We start from the raw sequence: 16,184 nt of genomic DNA on the forward strand, positions 1-16,184 counted from the left end.
ACACTGACAGAAGTTACATTTTTCTCAGTTCTAATTACTAAATTGTTAGCACATTCAAAACCCGAAGCAGTTTTCTTTGAAAGAAAACTTTCATGCTACAGAATACAATTTTGTGTTTCCACAATCCCAGTACTGAAACACTCTTGTAATTTCTTAAACTATGTTAACTGCCAGGAATCTTGCAGATGAACACCTGAGTAGTTCACTATAGTACAGAAACAGTTTCAGAATCTCTATGCTGAAAAACCTTGATTAACATGGGGTTTTGAGGGATCAATATTTAAAAAACAAAAGCCACTTCTTTAAGACTGATACTGACGAGCAGGGATTCCTGCTGATTCAGTAGTTCTGCTGCAGCAATAATTACTCCACACTTTTAGATTGCTCCATAAAATAATTACGACATAGCAGAGCCACATTTCTCGAAGTCCTGCCATAAGCAATTAGTTATTACACTATTCATTTCCATAAACCTTGTTCTAATAGTGATTAGGGACACAGCAGCCTCCTCTCATCTACGATAAAGCTTGAAAATAGTGTAGCTAGTACTTTAATGAGACCCATTTCCACTTTGATACAGTTTTCTGAGATCTGTCTTTTTCCCCCATTTTTTTCCAATCTTGTGATAGAAGTATTTACGTTTTCAGATCTATGTACCCATAGGTACATCACAGATTTTATTTTCTTTGCATCGGGAGCCAACAATGAGATTTAGAACTCACTATGTATATATGGAATCAAAACTTTCAGGAAGCTAATTCAAATCAATGGATGAAATAAAGTAAGTGAAGCTTTCCAGTTAAATTGCAGTACTTAAAATGTGAAGCATCACTTTTGTCTTGTTGAACAATATAAGGAGCAGACATAAAAGTGGATGTTGGTAACATTCACCAAACACCACAAAAACGCCAAGCTTCCGCTAAATATAATAATTAATAAGCCCCCTATAAAGTCTTAATGCTCAAACATTCTTCAGAACACATGAGAAAGTTTCTGCCACTGGTTTAATCCATAAAAAAGAATTTTTATGTTGCGTGTCTTTATCCAAAGTAAACTTATGCATAAATTTGAAATTATCAAGAGGTATCTCAAAACACTCCTGTGCACTATAGTTGGACTTTCCTTATCTAATATTCCAACATAATTTTTTAAAGCTAGAGACTTGGAAACAACAGTATTACTTCTACTCTCCCCTCAAAGAAAATAAATGGAAGGAGGTCCTTGCCAGTCCAAAGTTTAGTCCTTATTTCATCTTTTTCAACCTTACATAATCACCTTTGAAGTACTGATATAATGAATATTCTCATTTACATATACACATATGAGCTCACACAACTTTGACTGCCTCAAATTTTCACATAATATTCAGTCTTACAGACACATAGCTAAATGTTTATTACTTGCTTTTAGCATGTACCACATACGATTTTAAGACACTTCCATTGTTATCACAATAATTTTTCCCTTACTTAAATATTAACTATTGTTAGATCACTAATGCAACTCTATACAGTGTTTTTGTAAAAGGTTAGCAGCATATAACACAGCCTTACAAGCTAGCAGGTGACAAAGGTGACACTTATTAACAATGGAAAACTGTCGCAAGAAATTATTTCTGCTTTGTCATAAAAATCAGCACACAGCGTTCCCTACAATTTACTGTCTGGATGCTCACAAAAGTTACTTGAAATAAAAAAGCTACTTTGTCAACTATACTTGCCTTAAAATTATCATTTAGTATCACGCAAAAAACGCGCACCTTGACGCCTAACAAGAAAGAAGTGATTTATCCTCTCAACTGACAAAATGCTGTGCAGCTGGTGGTCATCATTTTCCCCTCCCAAAATAAATGCACTTCTACAGTTCTAGAGTTCACAATATGATAAAAAGTACTGTAACACCATTTTTGTGTATTAGAAGGTAAAAATGTGTGTACCATAACTAAAATTCTGTATTAGAAATACCAATTATTTCTTGTGCAGGTAGGATTTAAGTGTCTCATACAGAACATGGCTAAAATACATATAGAAACACTATCTAATTTAAAGCGAATTTTTTTTCTGTATTTCCAAGAGCAGTGACATAAAATAGGTACGTATCAGCAATAAGGAGGCTTGAAGCAAGTCTTTGTTTTATTGCCATCTACTGGCACTCTGGCAAAGTACAGATTAAAACATGCTCTCCTATATTTAGTCATTCATCACTTAGGATTTTCTTCTACCAACAGTGATTCGGAAAAGAAATCCCTTATTAGTTTTCTTATAAGAAAATATTATAATAAATACATTGTAAGACTGCAGATTACTGCAGGAAAAGGGAAACATTAATGGCAGTTCAAATTCCCAAGTTAAACCAGCTGTAGTAAGAGACTGGCTTCCTGAAGAAATCTTTACATCAGATCAAACATAAACTTCTGATTTCAAATAAATGCTTTGGTTTGGGTTTTGTTTGTTTGTTTCAGTTCAGAAATACCAGATAATGCTTCCAGCTTTTAAACTTGGCCTGAGACCTTTGCCAGTGCCATGAACACAGTAATTTTGACACTGCCTAGTTGCTCACAAATTATTTTGATGTGCACCAGAGATTTCAAATCTGTTACTGCACTAGGCAGGAGTGCTGGGATTCAATGCTAGATTTGTAGAACACACAGGACAGCAACAACGAAGCAAAAGACACTGATAAAAGAGTGGTCCTTCCCTGATCTCCCTTCAGAAACAGAAAAGAGTTTAAGGGCATAATCAGTAAGAGCACATACCAAGTCCTACCAGGACTTATAAAAGCACCTTTGCCTGAATAAAGCTGCATATGGTAGGGTTTTGCTTACCTAATGCTTAGATACTATGACCAAGGTAATCTACTTATAGTCAATTCAGCCACTCATTATGAAATCATTTTCCACTCTAGCTTAACCTCCTTACACATACTGCAATTTACTGTACTTTCTCTACTCATATTTAACATGCTTCTAAAAGACTTCCAAGACATTAAACTGTACCTCCATTTTATACATGAAACAACTAAAGCATACATTAAGTGGCTTCTCCAAGTATACCCTGCTAGTAACAGAACAAACTATTTCCAAATGCCAGCCTCAGGCAGTAACACACCCCTACTTCAAACAAACAACCAAACCAACCCCCAGAACTAAGCCAAAACCTGTTAAAAGAAACAACAAACCCTCAACCAAACTAGGAAACCCTTCTGCAGTCTTTTACCTGGAGGCAAAAAAGCCATTTTCCACTCTATTTTCACCTTCCTTCTAACTTTCACAGTGCCAAACTTCATGTTTCAAGCACCTTACTGGTACTTTATTGGTTATGAACCAATGTTATGTCCCTTTCCTTTTAAATCCTTAACTCTGTCCCAGAAACAGAACACCCACTCATACACTTCTATAGGCTTCATTCTTGTCAAGAGCTGTCCACCGCACTCAGCAGGATTTAATACTAGCTGTACAAAAGCACTTTCACCAAACACCCACACTTCCAACAAGTTTTCAAAAATTTTAGTAGCAATTAGGTCTCTGTGTCTCTAAACAAATGTGTAACTTGTTTTAGTCTTGTCAACGTGAAAGGTTAAAACATCATCCATCAGCCCTCCTCCAGTTAACACATTTTAATATAGCTTTTTGAGCTTCCTTGAACAGCAATTTGTAAAGTATTTGCCTGTGGGACAGTGACATTTAGTAGGAAAGAAGAGATAGGTCCCTGTCATCCCTCTATTTTCAGGGCTTGGAGTGACATGATGAAGTGGCAGTAAAATTATTTTCTTCACAAAGGGCACAGAAAGACAGACTGACAGCACATCCTCAACTCTTTCTCCTAATCTCTAATTGTAATGGTCCCAATTCCCCTACTGAGAAAAATACCACAGATTCCTCCAGCATCTCCACTTAGACACTTTCCTAAGAAGATGCTGGGGCAAGAAATAATTCAGAAGAGGCTTTCTTCCCAAAGACAAAAAGGGGCAACCCATATTACCATGAGACTGACCAACTGCACAGAAATCCTCTGAACAACTGGAGAAAGTTGACACCACTGATCACTGTACTCCTTCAACACACTCTATTTTAGTTTACAAAGATTTTTACTAAAACCCAAGGAACAACTCCCCCAGTTAATTAAGGTGTATATTCTTGCCTTAGGAATATACATATACAGCATATCCCCTCAAGTATTCTGTTACTGTAATATCTGAAGACTGTAACTGAATTACAAGAGCATGATGCGCAATCATGAGAAACCGAATGCTCCAACAGCAACACAAAAAAAAAATTCACTTAATCTTTTTTTTTTTTGGCTAAAGAAGGAAAATTAGAAAAATGTTTTATTAGCACTCAATATGATAATAATCCATGGACAGGCACATGTTTGGTCTTTGGCCTAGGAAGCAACTTCCAAAAGATTGTTATACAAAATAACAGTATATCTTCACCTTGAACTACACAAAGCAAAGAAAGATGTGCAATGCTGAAAAACTGAAGAATCAGCTGGCTATTCCTATCAAGAGTAAAATTTAAAGGAAACCTGAAAGTAGGATCTGTCCTCCTCTCAAAATAGTTTGAGTACTTTGTATGTACTAAAGAAACATGTATCTTGATTAGAACTTATTGTTGATACTAAAACATTAATATACACTGCTCATAAAATTCCTTTCTAAAAGATACTGCCACTCAGTTTTGCAGTTCATAATGGAGATGCTATCAAAATGTCATGTAAGATTACAACAAATATTATGTCTGGTAATGGAGTTTATTCAAGCTAGTTTAGTTAAAACTGAAGAGTAAAGATAGCTGCATTCTCATAGCATCTGCCAGTCACTATGTTCTTGTTTTCTTGGTGGCAACACTACACTTACTAGTATTTTAGTGAAATGCATGTACCTCCCTACCAAGTAGGCAGCTATAATATAAATTATTCCTTGTCCCACCAGGTACACCTTACATTGGCATAACCATACTTCACCATTTCTGCCTTTGCTAAGCATCCCTTGTGTGCATTGCCAAAAACACAGCGAGAGCGTTACTCTCCCTTGTGCCAGGGGAAAAGATTACGACCCCACCTTTCCTTGGTTTTCTCTCTTTTTAAATTAGGACCATGAATTTCCAAAGAATATTTTTAAAAAAAACTTTTTTCCCCAACTGGTATTTCCTACACATTGAAAACATGTTTAATATTTACTAATACTTAATTTTCCAGTTTTGATGAATTTACTAATAAGGATCTTTAGAAATGGTATGCATTTCCAAATAAAGAGGTAGAAAAATAACTTTCTTCTTTTTTTCTGTATTAACATAGTAAAGTTTGTGGAGTTTGTTGTTTTGGGTTTTTGTTTAGGTTTTGGGGGGTTTTGTTTGTGGTCTTGTTTTTGGAGTTTCTTTTGGTTTTTTTTCTCCTTAAATTTCTGCATTTCCCCCTGCCAGCCATGATTTTTGATTCATGTTGTTCAAAGAACTCTGAAAGAAAAGTTAAGTTCCCATATGTTCTCTAAAAACTGGCAGTTTGGAAACAGTGAGAGACCATAATTACTGTCTCCACAAGAAAAAGGCTATTGGAGAACGATTACTCTTCACATTCTCGGGTCAGCACCCACACATACTGATACCAAGACAGCCAGCACAGAAGTGGCTCTGCACTGGACAGCTCACACTCTGGATCATCACAGGATGCTGCAACAGAGGACTCTTGAAGGTCAGAGCACAGGCAGAAGAACAAAAGCAGGTTATCAGGCACATCAGGAGCGAAAAGACTTCAAGGAGCAAAGGACACAAATCAGTAAGAAATGAGGCTTTGCTTTCCACAGCAGGCATTATTTAAATGAGAATCACACTGTGTTTGATAGTGCTGTTCACTGGGATTGTGCTGTGGTTGACAGCAAGATAACTATGCTCAAGAAAGAAAAATGAATTTGACAAATGTACTTGACATTTAAAGGCTCCTAGAGTTAAGCCTATTACTAGACAGAGAAAAGAAGATGCAGCACATGCCCAAGGCATTCTCTCTTGCAAATTAAGAACTCTAGTTTATGTACATGATTCTATGATTACAAAAATACTCTTAACTAAAACATAATCTTCAGTCCTGCAGTAATTTTGTGTCACTTGTAACTCCTCCACTGATAAGTATACATAGAAATTATCTTATTAAACATATAAAATAATGTTAGCAGTAACAATATTCTCAAAACACTTAATACTTTAAACTCATGGAAAATATAGCAAAGATTTCTCATATTTCTTAAATAAATGTGGTTCTATGCCAACTACACTAACATGTTTTAATAGTATCAGTGTATGTCACACCACTCTTGTGTGGAACAAAGGGTGAATTAAATCTAATATATATGGCACATATGCTTTTTTAAAGTTATTAACTTCTATTATTCTTTGACACTAAAAATGTGTACTTCCTCAATTCTTCTATCTTGATGACATTCTCTGAAGTACTCAGAGGTTACATGTTTGTAAGTTACTTGCTAACTTGTATTTTTGACCCCAGTATGGATTAAAACTGCTACTACAAAAAGTAACTTGATTTATATCAATTCCATTTACTACAATGTGAGAATCAAAGTCTCCTCAGACTAAAGCTGTGTCTCACAAAAAATAAGACAAAGGTGTCCTTAAAAATAATATAGGAAGATAATTTATTCTACAATATTGGCTACTCCTAGTTAGCTAACAAAGAAATACTAGATTATCTGACTTATCTGCACAATAAATCCATACTGTGTGATAAATTTGACCATAATTCTGGGACACAGATCAGAACATATGGGGATAAATTACAAAACTGATGTTTATTCTTGCCCAAAATATATCAGACATGGAGATTTTACCTTAAAAATATATTAATAAAAAATGTTTTAATTTTTAGTACTAGTTGTCATCCAATTAAGGAAAAAACATGGTGCTGGTAAAACCAGAAGTTCACCTTAGTGAAAAAGACTGGTACAGGATTATATTACAATTACACTTTAAGAAGAGTCTGTTTAAGGCACTTCTCAAATAAGCAGCAAGGTGCACCAGAACCTATTCTAACAAGTCACATGCAGTAACTTCCATGGAGAACTGTTTCAGTATGATTCATTAGGCAGAAACATTTGAGACAGAACTAAATACAAAATATCACAGGAAATGACACAGATGTTTCTTTTCTTTCTCACATTCATATAACATTAAAAATGCACCCAAAAACATTAACAGTATTACTATGAATTGTCAATGCTATATTAAATCTGATTGCATAATCCTACACGGTCCTCTGTCCCCAAGGCCTCTGCAGTAAGACAGCCCACACTAGGTAAGAATTCACAAGACTGCGTTTTAAAGACATGTATTAAAATATTTCATTTTAATCTGTCTTCAGTTTAAATGTCAGTACAGCTATTACTATTTTTAATATTATAAAGTAATAAATGAAATGAAAGATGTATGAAAATATTTATCTACTGAATAAATGCAAGGTCCTGACTCCAGCAGCTGAATGCCTGTAAGCAAGTGCTCATGCGTAGTTCTTGCATTTCAGTGAGCTTACCTCCAGGCCTACGTGGCTCCTACAAAGCTAACCACAGTCTACAGGATTCTAGAAACACCCTGTATACTGCATTATATGTATACGAAGACTCAATTCCTCAATCACAATTTCATCTAGACCTCAGAATTAAGTGTTAAATAAAGTGTTTCCCCTCATGCAACTTAACACCTGCCAAACACTGCAAACCTCCAAAGAAAGAAAGAGAGGAAGAACAAAGAAAGAAAAAAGGGCACTAAATGAAACACTGGGCAAAGGGGGAAATGTACTGAGAATAAAATACTGCATAGCATAAAAAATTAAAGTAAGCTACAGCACTATAAGAAAGAATTAAACTATAAAAGGACACAGTACAGAGATATGGGAAACTCCTGAGAAAAGACATACGCAAAACATTAAGCACACCATATAAAATTAAGCAGTGTAAAAAGATTTAAATCAACAAGTTCAGTCTTTATGAAAGTATCTCAAGAGAAAACACAAAGGTTTCTGAGCTAGAACATACAAGCACATTTCTCAAATATGCACTAAACCACATTATCCTGAGAGGAATCATAACACACAAAAATTCAAATTATGTGTGCAATAACAGAAAAATTAACAATACTTTACAATTATACAGTCTCCCAGATCAGCCTGTTATTATCTACATGAGTGTCTATGTCGCAATAAAATTTCTGTTTAGAGATCTCAGATGTGTCTTTGTAGGAGAGATCTATTTTATTACGGAGGCTGTGGATCATCCACCATTTCAGCCTTCTCTCCAAATAATAATATTCCATAATTTGCTTCGTGTGATGACTATTTTTCCTAATATATCATCCAGATTACCCAGAAATACCAATATATGAATGCTGTTTAAACATGACAGCAGTCAAAAAGCAACAAAGTTCATACAAAAATACCACAATATACATTTAGGTTTTTTTCTTATAGAAATCCTTATCAACAGCTGTTGAAAGCTTTGGTATATTCATACTTTACCAATGTTACAATAATAATTTCTTGGAGAGTGAAAATCAGCTGTATGAATGTGTATGTCATCAAGCTATGTAATGTAACAAGAAATAATGTAAGTTTACAGACATAACAAATTGCTTCGACAACAGAGAGGAATATAGCTTTTTGGGTTTTTTTCCTGCTGTGGAACATCTAAAGAATGATACTAATGCCTTCTTTGAGAAACCTGCCTCCTCAACTTAGCCAAGATGCTACTTGTCTCTCTGAATTTGCGTTTAAAAGAGAGTAGAAATACAAACCAGAGAGAATAATCATTCATCAAGACAAGTTTAATCACAGACTGATGAAGCACAGAAAACCAAAGCTCTGCATCATTTGAAGATCTGATCGGCATATTTCGCACAGCCAGAAATACATAACAGGCAAAGCAAACAGCCATTACCTGACACATAGGAACCCTGAAATTCTTTGCATCTGACTAATCGGGGAAAATATTTCTGCTAAAACCTTTTTCATTTTCAGTTTAACATTTTTAGACAATAAGCACCAAATGAGATTAAACAAAGGTATAATTAAGACACTATTCAAGAACTGCAACATGCAAATTACCAGTATCCTCTACTGAACCCTGGTATTTTTAAAATTTAAAAAGGCTGTAGTGCACTGCAACTCTTGAACTACAAAGTATCAGGTAAAGGACAAGGGCACTCAAATACCAAAATACAGACTTAAGCTCTTTAGAAAGATCCTACTGCCAACAGGAACCATCAGAATACTAGATTTATTTTCTTCAAAAAACAAACTACTATAAAGAAAGACTGCCCATAATTTCCCAATTATATATATACACACACTACCTTTGGGAGCATGCTTCCCTTCTGAAGAGTAGAAATTATTCTGTCTTGATCTAGAAGAGAATTTTAGCTCTGACTTTTTTTGGCACCCAAAATCAGTAAGATAGGATAAAAATAATAGTAATTATTTCTTGAATTCTGCATTCATGCAGCAAGTTCCCAGCAAGCCACCAAGTCCTAGCTGCAATTCCAAAAGCTTTCCAACAAACTCTAACAGGCTAGTATCTTCAGAGCAATTGCGTATGTCAAAACCTAACTAAACAAACATTAGTTCCTGAAATTCCTCAAGAACATTTCAGAGCTGTGTTTAAGTGCAAGAACAGATTTAAAAAAAAACAACAAAAAACCAAAACAAACCCACCAAAACCTGTTTTGTTGATCTTTTTACAGCAGTAACACTCAATTGCAGATTTTGATCTTTAAAAACTATGGATTTCAGGCATGCTTAATTTGAAATAAGTAAAAATTCAGGTTACTTCTAAAAATCTGATATGATCTTTATTGTTCTTTCCCTAATAAACACTAAACCTCCCGCCCAAAAACATACATTGCTAATGTAACTTTGTAGTAACATAACTAGCAAAGTCATGCTACACACAGATACAAAATCATCTAAAAACCGTAAGAAGACAACAGTCTATTTTTCCCCCATTTATAATTAAGGAAACAGCAATCTTCTGTCTACCAGAAAAAGTGTGCATACACTTTGGGCTCAAGGCTGAAGCTGCGAATATTTGCTCATTATTTTGAAATCATAGTTTGTTGGAACCATGCTCTAATTTAGGATTTTCTCCAATTAAAATAATTTATTAATATCCAGTACTGAACCAAATTTCATTCTAAAAATAATGCAACTCTAATACCAAAAAAACCCAGCCAAACTTCTACTGAATTAAACGATCATCTGTGCCTTGTGCCCCATATCCATTACAACTGTGCTGGATCATATACAAAAACAAAAAGCAGCAGTTTAACTCTTCATATGCAACAAACTGACGATCATCTGTATTTGACCTTTCACTACTCACAAGAGGTAGAGCATCTACTAAACTGCAAAACACAGAGATCAAAACAGCATTACAAAGCCTCTGCAATAGAAACTGAGAAAATTGCCCTTTTCTTTCAGGAATCTTTTAAAGTTACCACAAACATACGATTGCAACAGTTCTACTTAGAGACATTTAGATGATAAATACAAAACCAAGTTACCAAGTCACTGCTCTTTTCTAATAATAAACATGTAGATATTTACATCTGATGAATATCAACAGCAATGTAGACAAAATTTACTCTGGAGAAAATTCTCAAATTGCTGCATTTGATCAATTTAGCTTCCTTAACACAATAAAGTTAAGTCTTTCCCATTACACTCTGAAAATAGGTATCTAAACTTAAATTCTATGTAAAACAGAATGACAATTTTGTAAACTGTGTGTGCTGTGCCTCTTTGATACGCTGAAAAATAACTGAACTCTAAGTAAGGGTTATAATTCCTTTGGTTTTGCTTCCAGATAGTTTTTTTGAGAAAAGACGTAACAGATGTGTTTTAAAATAAAAAAGTTCTGGCTAAAGAATTCATATTGCTAGAAATGTATAAACCACATTGCTGTACCATACTGCATATTAAATAGTTTAATTTCGTTTGAGGTAGAAACAAGGAAGAAAAGTGAAGACTGTAGAGTATGAAAATTATAAAACACTTAAGTTTTCATGAAAGTACTTTACATACTTATTAATTTATATATTCTTGGTAAGAAACAAAAGCAGAATTCATGGTTACCATAGTTACACATACTCTTTGTTGTGTTTCAATGCCACATGATCTGATTCAAAGTAATACACATCAGGCTCTTCCTCATCATCCTCTGCAGTGTGGATGTTGGCACTCTCTTTGGCAGATGGTACATATCCAGCAACAAGCTTAGCCTCAGAAAGTGGCTTTCTTAGTCCATCATTCCCATGATCTCCCATATTACCATTTCTCTCTTTTTCGTTCTGTTTAATTTCTTCAGACTTTTGGGGAGATCCACTGATATTATTAATACCTACAGGTACATTCTTTTCAGTGGGACTAAGATTATTTTCCTCAACCTGTCCATTTTCTCTACAAGGAGAGTTATTTTTAGTAGGGCTACTTCTGGCAGGGGTAGCCCTTCGTGGTGAAGTTCTCAATGTGTATCTGTGTTCTTGAAGTTCTGACATGGATGTCACTGGAGCTGAAACACAGTCCAGCACTGAAGAATGTGGTTCAGGTTCACCTGAGATCGATGCACTGTCATGATGAGTATTCGGGTTGCTATTGGTGTTTTCAGCACACTGTTCCTTAGAGGCACTACTATCTCCTACGACATCTACCTCCTCCTCCGAATCCCTTAACAAAGATGACTGGATTTCAGAAAAGGACCCTGTAGCTGGCTCATATGCCTGAGTAGCATGCTCCTCAGGCAAGCAGTCATTTATTATTTTGTGGTCCTCTAACTTTACCTGTTCTTGAGAGTTTGTGCAAGGCACATAATGGTCTACAACACTGTCCTCCTTGCTGCTGTTAAGCAACAATGAAGAATGGGCAAATGAGTTTCCATTTTCTGCTACTGTTTTGTCCTTGGGTGTACAGGAACCAGCACTGTTTTGCTTAGTGTTCCCATCAAGCTGACAGTCATCACAGTTAAGAGAATTTGAGTCTCTCTCACCAACTCCATTGACAGTCTGACAGCCTCCAATCTCATCAACTATTGCAGAATTATTAAATCCTTCTGCACAGACATTCACCTTTTTAACTTCCCTTTTGTCACAATCATCCAATATAAGACATCGGCAAGCTCGCTTAGTCCCTGTAGAGACTGCATCATTGTCCGACACTAAGCTTTTATGCTCCAATGATTCCTTCTCTGTTTTAGAAGGCAAGTCTTCTTCTGAATTGTTGGGTGCCTCTGAGCGTAGACAACGCTTAATTCTTTTCAAAACTGGTGAAACAGGTTCTGCTTGTTTTTTCTCACAATTTTCCACAGTTTGTTTATCAACATTATCTTTTTCGGAAGTAGACAGCCCTCTTTTTCTAGGGCTCACCCATGACTCCCGTGCACTCTGTTGTTTCAAATCAGTAGTTCTTCCACCGTTACTGCCCTTCTGAGTTTGCACAGACTCTGGCCTCTTCTTTGGTGACCTTGACCGTATTTGAGGATGAGGTGAAACTTCCTCTGGATGAGCAATACTACGGTTTCTTAATGTTCTACCACAAAAGTTTTCATCCAAACCATTTAAACCCACTGTAGATCTTGTAACACGAGTAGATCGAGAAGCAGCCATACTATGGCAAGTCCCTAAAGTATGTTCATCATGCTCCACTCATTGGGAAACCTTCAAAAAATGTAAACAAAACAATCAGAAAAAAAAATACTTCAACACCTACAGACATAGAAAATCTGAAGAATACATTGTCACAAATGTATCTAACATAAAATTGAACATGCCTATACAATGTATTAATACCACTTCTTTCTGTGGTATTTCTTTAGGGCATTAAAGAAATTTTCCATCTAAGCTAGAGTAGCTGACTTGGTATTTCTGACTGTTCGGGCTTTAGTACTTGTACGTGAATGTTGTTCATAGTTATGCCTTATGTAAGAGTGGAATGTTCCAGCTAGGCTCCAGTTCCTAAAATACTGTATTTATGTATTGTACATATCATGTAATGTATTGGTATTATTATCTGTCTCATCAAATGAGAGGTATTAAATCACATTCTTAATATCCCCACAATTTCCAGTTACATGGTTTAACACATGAAGTAGGAAATCATTAAAATCATATTTGCTTGCTCACTTGTTGCTTCAAACAAAAACAGATCACTCATATAACAAAACAGAACTGCAACTCTAATTTAACAGGGCACTAAAAAATAAATCACAACAGTAAAACCTAGTTACAGTCATTAATAGTAAAAACCAAGTAAAACAAAATGCCTGAATTGGAAACATAAAATCATTCAAGTTGGACAGGACTCTGGGAGGCAATTTAGTCCAACCTCCTGCTCAAATGAGCATCAAGACTAAATTCACATTTAGTTGCATAGGACATTGTCCAGCTGGGTCTTGAAAACCTCCAAGTACAGATATTCCACAGCTTCTCTGGGCAACCTGTCCCAGTGTTTAACAACCTTTACAGTGAACGTTTTTTCTTACACCTAGGCGGGATCTCCCCTATTTCTGCAACATTTACGTCAATGCCTGGCTCTATCTTCTCAGTAGTCTTTTCTGAAGTACTAGAAGGGTGTTTCCCAAGCCTTCTCCATGTCAAAACTTTTCATACAGTTGGTGAGATGAATCATCACCTACATCGGATTTAAGTTCAGTAAGACTGAAAGCTAAGTTTAAAACAGTTCTCTCTCAACACTCCAGTTTGAGTGTCTGTATTTCAGATTTCAGGGTGAAATGTAGGAGTACTCGATTTGTCCAATCTCAAAATAACATCTTTAAGAGAAATCAGTTCAGTCTTACCCTGCTATCCATTTCATCTTTAAAAATTCAACATTTCAAACTGCGTACCACCAACAACCTTTCACAATATCCATGATGGATTCACATTTGTACATAATGATATACTTTTCCATCTATCCAAATTTCAGATTATACAAACCTGTTCAACTGACATGATGTGAAGACTTAAAATTTTTAATACAGAATCAAGCCTTTTACATGTTATTTAGAAAGGCTGAAAATGACAAATGGAGGCAAACTATTTCATTTTGCATCTTCAGCAAAGAGAGGAGGGAGGGAGAGCAGACAGCATAAATTCTCACATATTTACTATTTCGGCATCAGATGGTACTAGAGCAGAACAGACAGAATGGGACAAGACCAGTACATCTTTTAAGCAATTAGCAGTATATCTCTGTTTAGGTATTCATAAGGCAAGTAGGATTTCTTAACGAAAGTAACATATCCTAGAAGCACTGCTTGATGTAATTCTAGATACAACTGTGTAAGACACCACATCATTTTGCTTAATGAGGAAAGGCAGCTAGAAAGCAGAAATTGTAAATGTTGCAAAACTGGGTTGTATTTCTGCTGCTGCAACCTTCCTGCTTGGTAGGTATTTCTGCTGCCTTTCACGGATGCCTGGAAAGCTGCACTGTTTGTATTCCTGGAGATACAGGTAAAGAACTGTAGTACAAACTTCCATTCTGTCCATTTAAAACTAACAATGCAGAACAAAGTGTGACATGTCCAATGAACTCTGTCTTAAGAAAAAATATAAATAATATGGCAAACAGCAAATGAGCAAAACACCAGTAGTTGAGCTGAAGAGAGAAAACCACCCATGTAACTATGTAGTCTGTAACAGTTGTTAATACCTCTTTCCCCCATTAATAAACTTGCTTGTATGTTCCCCCCTTTTACACATGTGCGGGCTTTGGCTAGGGTAATTTTCTAGTTTCTAGGAGCTCGTATGGGGCTTTGGTTTGGATTCGTGCTGGAAACAGCACTGATAATTTAGGCATGTTTTCATTGCTGCTGAGCACCGCTTACACAGAGCGAAAGCCTCTTCTGCCTCTCACACTGCACACAATTAGGTTGCGGATGCACAAAAAGTTGGGAGGAGACACAGCCAGACAGCTGACCCCAACTCACTGAAGGGATATTCCATACCATACGACATCATGCACAGCATACAAAGGTGGGGAAAAAAGGAAGAAGTGTGAAGTCTTCAGAGTTAAGGTGTTTTGTCTTCCCGAATAACCTTTATGTGTGATGGAGCGCTGCTTTCCTGGAGATGGCTGAACACCTGCCTGCCCATGGGAAGTGGTGAATTAATTCTGTGGTTCGCTTTGCTTGCTCACGTGGCTTTTGCTTTACCTATTAAACTGTCTTCAATCTCAACCCACAAGTTTGTTCTCAGTTTTACTGTTCTGATTCTCTCCCCCATCCCACTGAGGGTAAGAAGCAAGCAGCTGTCTGATGCTTAACTGCTGGCTGGGGTTAAACCACAACACCACCCACATTTAATACCTTCTGAAAAGTGATCTCATTTGAGGATGAGCCCAAACATGAAAACCAGGGTCATTTAGATATTCCATTTCACCTAGGTTGTTCTAATTACGGCCAGCACACGTTAAGGATGAGTAACTTACATTTCAAATGGATACCAATAAAGTAAGTTAAGCCCAATGTACACTTTGGTAATTACTGCTGAACTCTACAGACATCAGAAGTAATACATAAGATAGAAATCGTTACTGACTTGCTGGTATGTTACTTTCTAAAGAAATATACCTTACATAACAAGTTTAAAAGTTATTATTTACTTAGCACAAAATGTAAAAAACTTACCATTGCAAAACTAGAAGAAATACAGACTTCTGACATTTCATACAGCAGACTCTTACTGCGCCACTCAGTATCACTGACCATTGGCGATATCCATGATGCAATCCAAATGCCTTGTAACTAGTTTATGCCATCACATTAACAAGACTTTGAAAACTGTTGGGAAAGAGACAAAGGCATCAACATTTAAATTATTAATTACTAAAAAGACTGCAACAGGACATACCAACAGTAACAGATTTTTTAAGAAGCAATTAGCAATTTTACAAGTGTCCTACATAAAGGACAGTAACGCTGCAAAGTAATTAAGAATGTGAAACGCTAATTTAGGTTTCAGATGCAAAATACCCTTCTTCACTATTTAGAAGAGATTCACTGTATCATACTAAAGATGTGCAAACAAATGAATTCATGCCAAGTCATGTGTTAGGGTGTTCAAACCTCAGAAGATACTTGACCAGACACATAAAAAACAGGTAGTGAATGATATTACAACAAATTATGAAATGCAT

At 35.9% G+C, this 16,184-nt stretch overlaps 1 protein-coding gene across 4 annotated transcripts in view; it reads right to left on the reverse strand.

Annotated features, from left to right (window-relative positions):
* ZZZ3 (zinc finger ZZ-type containing 3) overlaps nucleotides 1-15,828 on the reverse strand; it is a 35,295-nt gene extending 19,467 nt beyond the window's left edge. For all 4 annotated transcript variants that reach the window (XM_061451548.1, XM_061451547.1, XM_061451546.1 and 1 more), the window contains exons 1-2: nucleotides 15,676-15,828; nucleotides 11,142-12,703 (exon numbers count right to left, since the gene is read on the reverse strand). In XM_061451548.1, the coding sequence (XP_061307532.1) occupies nucleotides 11,142-12,652 (1,511 nt within the window). In that variant the 5' untranslated portion in view covers nucleotides 12,653-12,703; nucleotides 15,676-15,828. The remainder of the gene's footprint in view (nucleotides 1-11,141; nucleotides 12,704-15,675) is intronic.
* Nucleotides 15,829-16,184: the final 356 nt, after the last annotated feature.

Source organism: Pezoporus flaviventris, unplaced genomic scaffold (genome assembly GCF_033815535.1).
Source record: "Pezoporus flaviventris isolate CSIRO_AGI_PZ_B2104156 unplaced genomic scaffold, CSIRO_AGI_Pfla_v1 ptg000013l, whole genome shotgun sequence".
Taxonomy (NCBI): Eukaryota; Metazoa; Chordata; class Aves; order Psittaciformes; family Psittacidae; genus Pezoporus; species Pezoporus flaviventris.